Below are 13832 nucleotides of genomic sequence, written 5' to 3' on the forward strand. Positions count from 1 at the left end.
CACAGTGTGTGACACAAAGTAGTTCTTCAGTATTCCCAGTCTACTCTACCTCTATGATGGAGATGGAGCAGCACAGTAGGTATGAGTGCTGGGGTGACCTTGGCTGGCCAGCAGATGCTCACCCACTCCCCCTCCTCAGCAGGACAGAGGAATTAAATAAGATGAAAAAGCTCATGGGTCAAGATAAAGACAAGGGGATCACTCACCAATCACCGTCACAAAACAAAAAAAGGCAAAACAGACTCAACTTGGGGAAATTAATTAGATTTATCACCAATTACAATAGAGAAGGATAGCGAAAAATAAAAACAAAACTACAAACACCTTCTCCTCACCCTTCCCTTCTTCTGAGGCTCAGCTTCACTCCTGACTCTTCCTCCTCCCCCCACTGCCACAAGCAGCACTGGGGGACGGGGAATGGGGCTTGTTGTCAGTTCATGATGTTTTGCCTCTGCCGCTCCTTCCTCCTCATACTGTCCTCCTGTTCCCCCACCAGTGTGTGGTCCCACCCGTGGGACACCATTCTGCATGCATTTCTCCAGTGTGGGTCCTTTCCACAGGGTACGGTACTTCAGGAAAAGACTGCTCCTGTGTGGGTCCCCCATGGGGTCACAGATCCTGCCAGAAAACTTGCCGCTGCGTGGGCTCCTCTCCACAGGCCATGGGTCCTGCCGGGAGCCTGCTCCTGTGTGGGCTCTCCAGCAGCTGCAGCAGGACAACCTGCTTCACCAATGTCTTCTCCACAGGCTGCTGGTGCCTGGAGCTCCTCCTCCGCCCTCTTTCTCTCACCTTGGTGTCACAGAGCTGTTCCTCACACTTTTTTCCCTCACTTCTCACTGCCATGCCGTGCTTTGCCCTTTCTTAACTTAGTTCTCCCCCACGCACCGTGGCTGTGGTGCCCAGCGGTGCCCTGAGGCGGGTGGGCTGGAACCGGCTGGAACCGGCCACCCCTCACAGAGGCCACCCCAGCCCTGCTGCCAGCGCCCAGCACGTTATGTATCCAGCACAAAAGGAAATGTCTTGAGAGACTCTGAGAATGGCTATAGCTAATTTACGTTGCTTGTGGTACGTGAGACGGTAAAGGCTTGAGTCCTTACCCCGGTCTTGCAAAAGAATGTAACTAAAATAACTGCTGAACTTTACACAGTTGTATTTTTCACAGGAAAACAGGCTGACAAGTGTTTTTTACCAATATGTAGTGTCAGTCTTGAATTTTGAGAACCCAGTGTTCTTCTTATCTTTACTAAATTGACAAAGATTAACAAGAATCTTGTTCCTGTACTTACTCACAGGGCACTACTAGAACCGTGGAGCAGGTGGGAACTGACGTAACGGGCCTGGCAGCTCCCATGGCGGTTCCCAGGTTTACAGGAATAAACAACGATTTCTATTATAAATGGATTTTCAAGCCAGCTGAGGTTGGTGGGGATAAAGCGTTATAATTTCAAAGAGCTTTTAGAGTTGACTCCTCAGGTATGGCTGTAAGAATTAGCTATTTTAATCTTCTTCTGAAATACATACATACATATATGCATTAACACATATCACATAGGAAAATAATATGTATCACTAGGCCGGCTTGAAGAACAAAGTATCTACCTTGTCCTCAGTAGGGCATAGCTTGTACACCAAGAATGTTGAGGTTGTCACTATGTGAAAGTTTCTGACAATATATTGCTGAAATTACTTTACAATTGAATAGAAAGAGTTCTAGCCCTTCTAAGGAAACTTTGCTCTACTTAACAAATGCCATGTATTAATAACAGCAATAAATCAAGCACTTAATCCTACCACCTAATGAGAGTTTACACTCAGTTCAATAGGAGAAAATTCTAGGTTTCCCAATAAAAAAGATTATTTCAGTTATCTACTTAGGTAAGGCCCACCCTCGTCATTCTTCTTGCGTCATTTAAAGGGGTTTCAAAGATTATTTTTTCTCTGTTGACTGCAAGAACTTCGCAATATTAAACATGAAATATATGTTTATTTATTCTTGGGGACTGAGACACTAATGGTACAGTTTTTACATCTTGACATTTAAGTTTAATGATTCCTAGGGCTTTTCATTTACCTTCTCTTAAAATGGAGGTGTAACTATAAACGATCCCCTAACGTTCTACATTAAAAAAATCCTATAATTGCATTTGTGTGTGTATATATACATGCGTGGTCATAAATATGTATACATATGTGCACATGATATTGTTGCATTCACATAGTGCACATAAACATTAACAGAAATGTGAAATACATATACAGGAATATTTGAAATTTTAGTAATGCCTTTCTGTCTCTCCTTGTTTATGGCCAAACCAGAATTTTTAACCTATGCTTTGTTTCTTTAAATACCTAGTTTGGAATAAATAGTACATGTGTTTGCTGCCACAGTAACATGAGTTCAGGACACTTGTGTCCTCTGTAGGTTGAAACCCATTTGTTTGGTGTTATACAAGTCTATGCACATAGAAATTTTGTATGCTTTATACAACATATTTTATTATTACATGAAGAGGAAGAGCCTTCTAATTTTAAATGAAATAACAGTGCAGAAAAGTATCCTAGTATCTTTAGGCTAGACACTGTTTCCTTATGTGTATGGATATCAGACTCACAGAAAAGACAGAAAATTCACAGAATCTCTCTTTGATACAGTGCAAAAATGGGACTGGTTGGAAGCAACATCCTATGCAGTTTTAACGCACACACTGCTTTGGGACAGCACGTGGAAAGCTCCCCCAGGTGTCAGCACATGGAGTGGACAGAAGGAAGCAGGGACCTGTCTTAAACGATATTATCCAGCTTTTCTTCTGGTCAGTCTCTATGGAAATCTAGATTAGGACTGGCACAGCTGAAAGTAGCTTCCTTCTATTGCAGTGACTAAGCTGAAGGGTCAAGGCCAAGGTCATGGCTGTAGTGCAACGACCTGAAAGGCAAGTGGATTGCAAGTGGCAGAAGTCCCTGTCTCTGTCCTCAAAGGTCCTTTGCCTACAACATTTCTTCACTGTAGACTGACCCCTATGTATGAAGGACTGAGGAGATTCACTTCCCTCTGACAACATGGACATAAGAAAAGAGGTCTGTATTACAGTGACCTGCTTCCAGAGACCTCAATTAAACAGAGGGATTTGGGGAAGCATGATCTTTTTTTTTAAGTTAGGCCAAATCAACAATGTCCATTGTAAGTCTATGTGGAAACAGAAATTTATTTGTGATAATTTGCTTGATTGCTGCAGCTCACCTCCATACTCCTCCAAACTTCAAAATTTCAAGTGCTACTTCATACCTAAATAAAGAAACCCTACCAAAATCAATATTTCTTGGCTTAGGCCAATGCAAAAAAATTCACATCCCGGACACACACCTGAGGAGTTCACAACAAGCTGCAGTCACAACAGAAGTGTCACTGACTGGTTACAGAAATGGAGCAGTAAAGCTACCCTGTGCAGCACTGTGGCAAAAGAATGTGATGTAGTTGTGCAGGGGACCCAGTCCTCCTGCAGTTCTGAATGATGAACATACCTTAGCTTGTATGCAAGTTTCATACACAGGGTCCTTCCAGTAGGAAAATAAATAATCCACCCTACCAAGGTGAATTAAAATGAAACCACACTTCTTTCTGATCTGGAGAACACCTACACCACATACTTCAGTCATTTGTCTGTGTCTAATTAAGCACAGCTCAGTGCAACTGAGGTTTAAGAATCTACAGGTATCCCCACCAAGTAGCAATGTAATGACCAAAAATTAGATGTTTACTGTATATTCCTCCATGCTTGTGCATATAGAAACCAATGACTTCCATATTTAGCGCTAGATCTTGTTTCCCATTACCTAATGTACTGTTTTGGTCATTTAACCTTCAGAAACTTCCCTGAGGTTTTAGGAAAAAGAGGGAACAGAATCTGGCTTCTGTGATTCTTTCCATGTACCACTTTCTCAGCAGACTACCTGAAATTAATTTGGTGACCTCTCTTCAGCCTTTCTTGGAAAAGCAGCCACATTACACAACAAAGAACCAAATGGGTTTGTAAAACAAAATCCTCTTGCAGGCCCTGCAAAAGGCAGCATTGTTTAAGTCTGAAACACATTGAAAGGGCAGTGCAAGAAAGCTTGAACTGATGTGATCTGCACTGAACGTTTGGTCAAGACAAGCATTTAATTTTCCACTCCATTTAATCTGACATGTTTTATGATTGCTAGTTCTTTTCTGAAGTGATAGATTTATGAGTAATAATACAGCATGCTACCTTCTACGCAATTTAAAATGAGTATCTTCATACTAGGATGAATCTTTTAGTGAAAATTGTCTTTCAACCTGTGAAGAGAGGAATGACTACTCAGTAAATACCTGCTTCATGAATTTCTTCTTGTCCAGTGTAAGAGGAAAACACTTGCCCAAAGAACTTATATTGCTGCTCTCGAAAGTTGTTTTGCAGGTAGTCCATCAGCATAACATAGCCAGACTGCTGCATTGTAAGGACTTCACAGAACACAGCTAACTAGAAAGGGGGAGGAAAAAAAGAAGTCAGAAGTTATAACAAATTAACCAGGTTCTGCTTGCAGGCAAAAACCCTGGGGAAAAGATGTGTGAAGTCTCCCAGTTGAGGTCTCCTGGGTGGCATGAACTTTCGTTCCCCTCTACCAGCAGTGTATCTAATGTTTTACTCCATGTGTATTTCTCAGCCACTATGCTGTTGGACCTATGCTCTTCCCAGCACCACCATTTAGCTGGGGGCATATGGAAAGATTGTTTCGCACTCCTTTTTATCTGGGCTAGAAGTCCAGACAGCCTGCAGAGTTAGGAAGTGTGTTCTTACTCCCTTCTAAGGCAAGAACTGACTCAGAATCTAGTCCCAAACTAAAAAAAGGGAAAAGATAACACAGTCAGGTAATATATAGGCTTTCTAATTCAATGGCTGCAAGAAGTATTTGTAAGTAGATAAAAGAAAAACTAACTTGTTGGGCTGGCAATGAATGCCACGATCTTTTACCATCTACACGGCAAGTGTTTTTTCTTTGGTATTATTTATAATTGCTTGGTTTAAAAACAATAAACAAATTACCTGGTTTTCAGAAATACTTATGGTATCTTTAAACACAATCCATTCAACTGTTTCAGAGCAGGGAGGAGTTGATAAAGACCCATTATAAGTGTAGTATTTGTCTGTTGCATTCGGCAAAAGGTTCAGCAAAATAAATGGTTCTAAGGCAGCCTGTTTTCCTGAAAAAGAAAAAAAAATAAATTAGAATCGGATAGTTAAAATACTACAGAAGCAATGAATAAATAGTAATCACACTCTCCATTATAGGAATATGCTAATTTTGAGGGCACTCAAAATTTGATCTCTGGGAAGACTAGCATACAAATAAATTGCTGAGCCTTTTCTATTCAGTTTGAGTAAGTGTTGTTCAAAACCAACTTTGTTTACTTTGAAAGTGTAATGAGTTACTCCAGTAATAAATAATCAGTACATTGATTCACAAGAATTTGTTCACCTTTAAGTTTACTTGTAAACGTCCAAGATGCCAAATCTTTGTCGCGCATGTGAACTTTAAAGAAAAAATATGTTAAATCTTTGGTTTTGGTCTCATGACACAGCTTCAAACTCTCCCTGAATTTGGTTAAGTTGTTAAGTTTCTTGCAGGATCTTGATCTCTGCAGAAAATCACTGCCTGGGGAACTGTCATCATGTTAGACCTGAGAGTTATATTACTGATGACCACAGAAGCAGAATTTCTGTAGATCAGTGGTTTTCCAAATGATGATAATACAGCGAAAAACTGCAACAGCTTTACAAAAAGCACAGAAGGGTGCAAAGACTTCCTCCAGAAAAGCATGACCACTATGTTTATTGTCCTGTGAAAATAATATCACATCATTCAGGTCAGCAATTTACCTGGTATCTTGTCAACTGGGCACATGCATGAGGAATTGCTGGGAGTCCACCCACAGAGTTAAGTTCGTGCTGGCACGGCAGTAGGGTCCAGCAGCAGAAACCGGCAGAAATGGTACCAGCTTTCTTAAGGCAGACTTTTTCAGTCTGTGACGATTACCAGTCTTGTGACAATTGTCTGCCTTACTGTCTGGTGCTTCCAAAATAATACTTGTTTTTTACACCTTGGAATAATGTAGATCCTTACATAACTTATTTCAGTCTAGTTACTGATTTTAAATTTCTCCCTATTTGATAAGTATTCACTTATGAATATCTACATTTTCAGGCTGTGCATTAACTTGCAGTTTTACAGATATGTTACTTCCTGAGCCCTGTACAGGTTTCTGACCTCTCTGTCTTCAGAATTCTTTAAAAATTTGGTAAGAACAGCAAAGAACATTTAACAGTTTACTACAAACCACTGATGCTATTCTTCTGTATAATGACTGTTCCACTGAGTTACAGTTTAAGAGCTGTCTCCTCCCCTCTCTGTTATCCATGTACCATGAAAGGAGAACATTTAGCAGTGTCAAGCAAAGCCCATCCTTCCATTTCTCCTGTTAACCAGCCTTCAGACAGAAGCTATCATTGCTATCTGGCACATGTCTAGTTAACACATTCTTCCTCCAGTAAAAATGAATGACCTGCCCATTTTATCTAGATGCTTGGGGACATGAAACTTCTCAATTTTTAGTAAGAATCCTGCCATACACTTTGTAATTTTGGATTTTAAAATGTCCTTTATTGTGATGATTGACAGCTTAGATTCTAAAGTGAAACACCTACAAAGAATGATGAGAAATACAGAGTTTGTCTGGAAGGAATAAGACTGCTTGCCTGCAGAGCTTGAGAACTCAGCAACTGGGATTAAAATAAGTACAATACAGATATGACTGACAAGGACAGATCATGTACATCGTAGACAAGGACAGATTGTGTGCTATTCACTTTTCTTCAGGAGGAACAACTTGATTTAGTCATGACCTGAATTTTCAGAGCTTATTTGCATTTATTCAAGAAAATGATATTCTGTTCATTGTTGAAGTGCCATGTAGTGGCTGTATCTTGAATCTTGCTGCTGATAGTTTTACAGCTCCTTCCAAGGCTGTAGGACAAGTATCTGCCTTGATGTATTACTTGTTCTCCTTTGTGTTTCATAGAGAGATGGCACACAAAGATAATGAATCTTAACTGCTTTCTCTTTCTCACCCCTCTGTAATTTATGAAAGTTGCTCCCTTTTATATTTGTTGAATGGTGTTTGTTTTCTAGAGAGAAACAATCTTGACTTCAGTGTCATGCTTTTGAAAGCTTTTAAAATAGTGGACTAATAGCTTTTTACATTTTCAATGTATTGATCTCAACGGCCTTTGCAAAGCTCAAGCACCATTACATATAGGAAAACTGAGACAAAATTAACCATTTACTTAAGGGCACGGCCAGGATGTAAGAAAATATCCCTGTTCAAGACAGTACTCATTCATGTTTACTCTTGTGCAAAGCCACTGTGAAAACGAGTTAGAGCTCAGATCTCCTCATTTACCACCCTGAAGTCCATGTGCTCTGACAGGAAACCACGGGGAATTCTAAAATACCAAAGTGTCAACATTTGGTTTGAATAATGCTAGTACAAATATAATATAATTGGATTATTTCAGATTTACACAGGAGCTAACAAAAAAAGAATCCATCTCCTCTGAGTTTACTCAATACTGATATTCATATGGTCTCACACTTACAAGACATATCTTCGATGGCTGTAACAGGATTATTTGGCCTCCAACCACAAAATCCAGAAATGCATGATTAAGAAAACTCACAGAATAAATGAAACATTTCTCTCAATTTAGCATTTAAAGAATTGTGAATTCCTCATGATGGTTTTATTTATTCATTTACACTTACTGCTGTTCTTACAAGTATTCAGTCTTGGGGTAAATAACTCCTAGAATCACAGCCTATCTCAGGTTGGAATGGACCCATCAGGGTCATCGAGTCCGACTCCCTGCTCCTCGCAGGACTACCTAAAATCATATGACTAGAAGTATTGTCCAAACGCTCCCTGAACTCTGGCAGGTTTGGTGCCATGACCACCTCCCTGGGGAGCCTGTTCCAGTGATCGACCACCCTCCCAGTGAAGAATATTCTCAGTATCCAACTGACCTTCCCCTGATGCAGCTTCATTCCATTTCCTCATGTTCTGTCTGGCCACCAAAGAGAGGAGATCAGCGCCTCCTTGTCCACTACCCTCCTTGAGGAAGCTGCAGACTGTAATGAGGTCACCCCTTAGCCCTCTATTCTCCAAGCTGAACAAACCAAGTGACCTCAGCTGCTCCTCATAAATCTTGCCTTCAAGACTTTTCACCACCTTGGTCACCATCCTCTGGGCACACTTTAATAGTCTGACATCCCTCTTATACTGAGGCACCCAAAACTGCACACCGTACTCCAGGTGGGGCCACACCACTGCAGTGTAGAGTGGGACAGTCACCTGCCTTGTCTGGCTAGCTATGCTGTGCTTGATGCGCCCCGGGACGTGGTTGGCCCTTTTGGCTGCCTGGCACACTGTTGACTCATATTCAACTTGCCATCAACCCAGCCCCCCCAGATCTCTTTCCACGGGGGCGCTTTCTAGCCTCTCATCCCCCAGTTTGTACGTATAACCAGGACTACCCAGTCCCAAGTGCAGAATCAGGCACTTGCTCATGTTAAATTTCATATGGTTGGTGACTGCCCAGCTCTTCAGTCTATCCAGCTGATTTTTGATGTTTCTTACAAAAAAGACATGGCTGAGCTCTAGAGAACAGCACATCCCATACTTACAGTGAAACGGAATTTAGTCTAATTACTAATCAATAAAACACAGAGGCAGACTTACCAAAACGACTAACACTATCTACTCCATTAATGATTGGATTATAATCCGGATTATCTTCTAGTCCAATCTGTCAAAAAGAAATTGCATTTTTTAACAGTACATTTTTTAACATGAAAAAAGATTGAAAGTTGCAGTTTACCACCAAAATTATAGATGACTTAAAGCACAGCAAACGTATTTTGCTCATTTGCTCTTCTGTAAGAATAAATTAGAAAGATATATGCAAATTTTTAACTCGGTGATCACACATTGGAACCAGTTAAATTCAGTTTGAACATCTGCCGTGTTTCAAAGCTTGTTTAATGACATAAAGATATACTTTGTTTACCTCAAACAAAATTGATAAAGCTCTTAACTTTCCATTTCCTTTAATTGCTTCTTCGAAATTTGTAAACTGATCTGCATCATAGCAGTAGATTTGCATCTGCAAATAAAAATATATTCAAATATTATACATAGAAAAATTTAAATAACATAATCAATAAAGTTATTTATATCCCCATTTTGAGAAAAAATGCCCAGGCAAAAAATTTCATTACAAATATAGAGACTTTTTATCTATCTCACATGCATTATCTGAAGATATAAGACGGAATTCATCAGCTATTAGCTGTCTAAAAATGACGTCTCCTGGAAAACCACTAGATATGCAGGAGTTATCCTTTCAAGCAGCACAATGCTCTGCATGGATAATACGGTAAGCCAAGATAACTTGTTCATACTAGACATCTAACCTGGAGTACTCAGGTGAGATGAATCTTGAAATCACTGGTAAAACATGGATAATGAGGCAAGATGTCCCTACTGCATCTGCCTTGCAGTAAATGTAGAGAAGCATTGGCAATAAAGATTATCAGGTATTTTGTGCCCATATTTGACTGCTGTCATGGGCACTGAGTTTGTTGCACACCTTCCTCTCTTCCTCCAGATGCACTTGGAAGTCTACTCCAGTGCCCGGTCACCGACATGAATGGGGGAGTGTCCTGCTCTATTAGCTTTTCATGTGATGATGATGGAAGAGAATGTTCTCTTTGATGCCTTGGTAGGACAGGTGGAGCGTGAGCAGGAATTTTTAAACAGCTAATGAGGTAAAGGAAATGACGCTGCCCAGGGAAAACTCCTGGCTCACAGCTTTCCAAAGAGACAACTTTGGCTTTATTGCTTTGCTCTGACATAGAAGTCCAAAGTTCTTAGCGTGAGAAGCAGCACAGCTGACTGCCACAACTACATCTTTTTAACAGGCAAATGATGACAACATTATGCTGGGTGCCACTGTGGGTCTCAGTGAGAGCTGCCCCTGTCCTCCAGCCCACCTCCACACTGTTGCAAGAATCGTTTGGACTGGAAAAGACCTTTGAGACCATCAAGTCCAACTATTAATCTAACACTGCCAAGTCCATCACTAAACCATATCCCTAAGCACCACATCTATGCATTTTTTTAGACACCTTCAGGGATGTTGATTCCACCACATCCCTGGGCAGCCTGTTCCAATGCTTCAACACCCTTTCAGTGAAGAAATTTTTCCTAATATCCAATCTAAACCTACCCTGGATCAACTTGAGGCTGCTTCCTCTTGTCCTGTCACTAGTTATCTGTGAGAAGAGACTTACCCCCACCTGCTTCCCCTTCAAGTAGTTGCAGACAGCAATAAGATCCCCCGTGAGACTCCTATCCTCCAGACTAAACCACCCCAGTTCACTCAGCCACTCCTCATAAGACTTGTGCTCCAGATTTTTCACCAGCTTTGTTGCCTGTCTCTGGACACGCTGCAGCACCTCAACGTCCCTCTTGCAGTGAGGGGCCCAAAATGGGACACAGTATTTGAGGTGCAGCCTCACCAGTGCTGAGCACTGGGGGATGGTCACTTCCCCTGTCCTGCTGGCCACACTATCTCTGATACAAGCCCGGATGCTGTTGGCCTTCTTGGCCACCTGGGCACACTGCTGGCTCACGTTCAGCCAGCCATTAACCAGCACCCCCAGGTCCTTTTCCTCCAGGCAGTTTTCCAGATGCTCTTCCCCAAGCCTGTAGCGCTGTGTGGGGTTGGTGTGACCCAGGTGCAGGACCCGGCACTGAGCCCTGTTGAACCTCATACAGTTGGCCTCAGTCTGTCAGTCCAGCCTGTCCAGATCCCTCTGCAGAGCCTTCCTGCCCTCCAGCAGATAGACATTCCTCCCTAACTTGGTGTTGCCTGCAAACTTACTGAGGATGCACTCGATCCCCTCATCCAGACTGTCAATAAAGACATTAAACAGAAGTGTTCCCAATACTGCACCCTGGGGAACACCATTTGAGACCGGGCGACAGCTGGATGTAACTCTATGCAGTACCACTCTTCAGACTTGGCCATCCAGCCAGCTTTTTACCCAGTGCAGAGTACATCAGAGTACATCCATCCAAGCCATGAGCACCCAGTTTCTCCATGAGAATGCTGTGGGAGATGGTGTCAAAGGCTTTACTAAGGTCCAGGTAGGCAACCTCCACAGCCTTTCCCTCATCCACTAGGCAGATCACCTTGTCACAGGAGATCAGGTTTGTCAAGCAGGACCTGCCTTTCATAACACCATGCTGGCTGGGCCTGATCCCCCAGTTGTCCTGCACGTGCCGCATGATGGTGCTCAGGATGACCTGCTCCATGACCTTCCCCAGCACCAAGGTGAGGCTGACAGGCCTGTAGTTCCCTGGATCTTCAGATGGTACCAGAGGGTAACTGGTCTTAGTATTAAAGACTGAGGCAAAGAAAGCATTAAATACCTCAGCGTTTTCCTCATCCTTTGCGGCAATGTTCCCCACTGCATCCAATAAAGGATGCAGATTATCCTTGGCCCTTCTTTTGTTTCCAACATATTTGTAAAACCATTTTTTGTTATCTTTTATGGCAGTAGACAGCCTGAGTTCTAGTTTGGCTTCTGCCTCTCTATCTTCACTGTGCATAACCTCGCGACATCCTTATAATCCTCCAGAGTTGCCTGCCCCTTCTTCCAAAGGTGCTAAATTCTCCTTTTTTCCCCAAGTTCCAGCCAGAGCTCTCTGTTCAGCCAGGCTGGTCTTCCCTGCCAGTTCATCTTTCGGCACATGGGGATGGTCTGATCCTGTGCCTTTAAGACTTCCTTCTTGAAGAATGTCCAGCCTTCCTGGACTCCTTGGCTCTTCACAACTATCTCCCAAGGGACTCTTGTCAACCAGGCTCTTAAACAGGCCAAAGTCGGCCCTCTGGAAGTCCAGGGTAGTGGTTCTTCTGACCGTCCTCCTTATTTCTCCAAGAATCAAAAACTCTATCATCTCATGATCACTATGCTCATGATGTCCTTTGACCATCACATCACCCACCAGTCCCTTCTCTGTTTGCAAACACCAGGTCTAGCAGAGCATTTCCCCTGGTTGGCTCACTGACGAGCTGTGTCAGGCAGGTATCTTCCGCACACTCCAGGAACCTCCTAGATTGTTTTCTATCCACTGTGTTGTATTTCCAGCAGACATCTGGTAGGTGGAAGTCCCCCACCACAAAAACAAGGGCTAGCGATTGTGAGACTTCTGTCAGTTGCTTGTAGAATGTTCCATCTGTCTCTTCATCCTGGTTGGGTGGTCTGTAACAGGCTCCCACCAGGATATCCACCTTGTTGGCCTTCCTCCTGATTCTTACTCATAAACCCTCAACCCTATTGTCACCATCACTAAGCTTTAGGTAGCTGAAACACTCCCTGACATACGAAGCTACTCCACTACCTCTCCTTCCTTGTCTGTCCCTTCTGAAGCATTTGTAGCCATCCATTGCAGCACTGCAGTCATGCCAGTTATCCCACCATGTTTCCGTGATGGCAATTATGTTGTAGTTTTCCTGCTGCACGATGGCTTCTAGCTCCTCCTGTTTGTTGCCCATGCTTTGGGCATTGGCACAGATGCATGTCAGTTGTGCTATGCATATTGCCTGAAAACACTGGCATGTCGCCCCACAGCTCATCTCTGACAAGCTTGGGTTTATTCCCTTGTTATTTATTCTCTTATTCTGCCAAACCAGCCAGGGGTATGCTGGCCCGACTGCCTGTGAGTGCAGATGCACCCAGGACCTGCTCTCATGAGGTGACTCCTGGCATGCCACTGCCAGCTCTTTCCAGCCCAGCAACATGGGCTGCATTTTATCTTGGTAAAGTCCAGAAGTCTCATGGGCCCTCAGCAAAGCCCCAGCTTTGAAAAGTTCATTTATACTTTAAACAACCGACTGCCATGGAATATGATGGGCCAAACTCATAGGAGCTTAACTGTTAGTGGGAGCTTGAACTTTGTCAGATTAGCAGAACCAACTTCTAATGTCACCTTAGAAGACGTGTGAAAATGCACAGTTTAAACGTTCTCAACATGCCACGGAAAAATGCCTTATGCTGCCCTTCTAAAATCCATCATTTAAATATTACTAATTTGGACTTAAGTGACTTATTATAGTTGCAAATAGACCTTAATCAAGTGATAAACAAAGGTATTTAGCATAAGTATTACTTATTGCAGAATGTCAAATTGTCAAAATCTATTCTGTACTTTACCTCAAGAGGAAATTTTTGTCCTTCTAAACTATGTTCCGATCCATCTGATGACACGTTGCATTTTCCCCAGTGAAAAGTGATCTTGCTTGCTTTGAATACGGTGTCTAACCCACCTCCACTTACATAATAATCATTTGTCAGGTTAATTTCCACTAAACAGAGAAAGAGAGGGGGGAAAAAAAAAGGAGTGTCAATATAAAGGCAAGCCAAGGCACCTATGACTTGTATTTTGGTATTAGGTGCTAAAAGGTAAATATGATATGCTTATTTCCCTGTATTTCATAAGCACTTTGACAGGAAATTGGTTATTTAAACTAAGTAAGAAGTGTGGTAATTCACTATTAGCATGGAAAAATATGTTCCATTTCATGCTGCAATTCAGTCATCCAACGAAGTGCACTATTACATTGGTCTCCTGATACCTGAAACTAGGCACAGAACTATGCTAAAAAGCTCAGAAAACTGGTTTAGCCACCAAT

At 42.3% G+C, this 13832-nt stretch overlaps 1 protein-coding gene across 5 annotated transcripts in view; it reads right to left on the bottom strand.

Annotated features, from left to right (window-relative positions):
• The window catches only part of PTPRZ1 (protein tyrosine phosphatase receptor type Z1), a 144804-nt gene that overhangs the window by 54384 nt on the left and 76588 nt on the right, over positions 1 to 13832 (bottom strand). For all 5 annotated transcript variants that reach the window (XM_037389957.1, XM_037389959.1, XM_037389958.1 and 2 more), the window contains exons 4-8: positions 13354 to 13505; positions 9141 to 9236; positions 8813 to 8879; positions 5064 to 5221; positions 4349 to 4499 (exon numbers count right to left, since the gene is read on the bottom strand). In XM_037389957.1, the coding sequence (XP_037245854.1) occupies positions 4349 to 4499; positions 5064 to 5221; positions 8813 to 8879; positions 9141 to 9236; positions 13354 to 13505 (624 nt within the window). The remainder of the gene's footprint in view (positions 1 to 4348; positions 4500 to 5063; positions 5222 to 8812; positions 8880 to 9140; positions 9237 to 13353; positions 13506 to 13832) is intronic.

This window comes from Falco rusticolus, chromosome 5, assembly GCF_015220075.1.
Source record: "Falco rusticolus isolate bFalRus1 chromosome 5, bFalRus1.pri, whole genome shotgun sequence".
In the NCBI taxonomy this organism is placed as follows: Eukaryota; Metazoa; Chordata; class Aves; order Falconiformes; family Falconidae; genus Falco; species Falco rusticolus.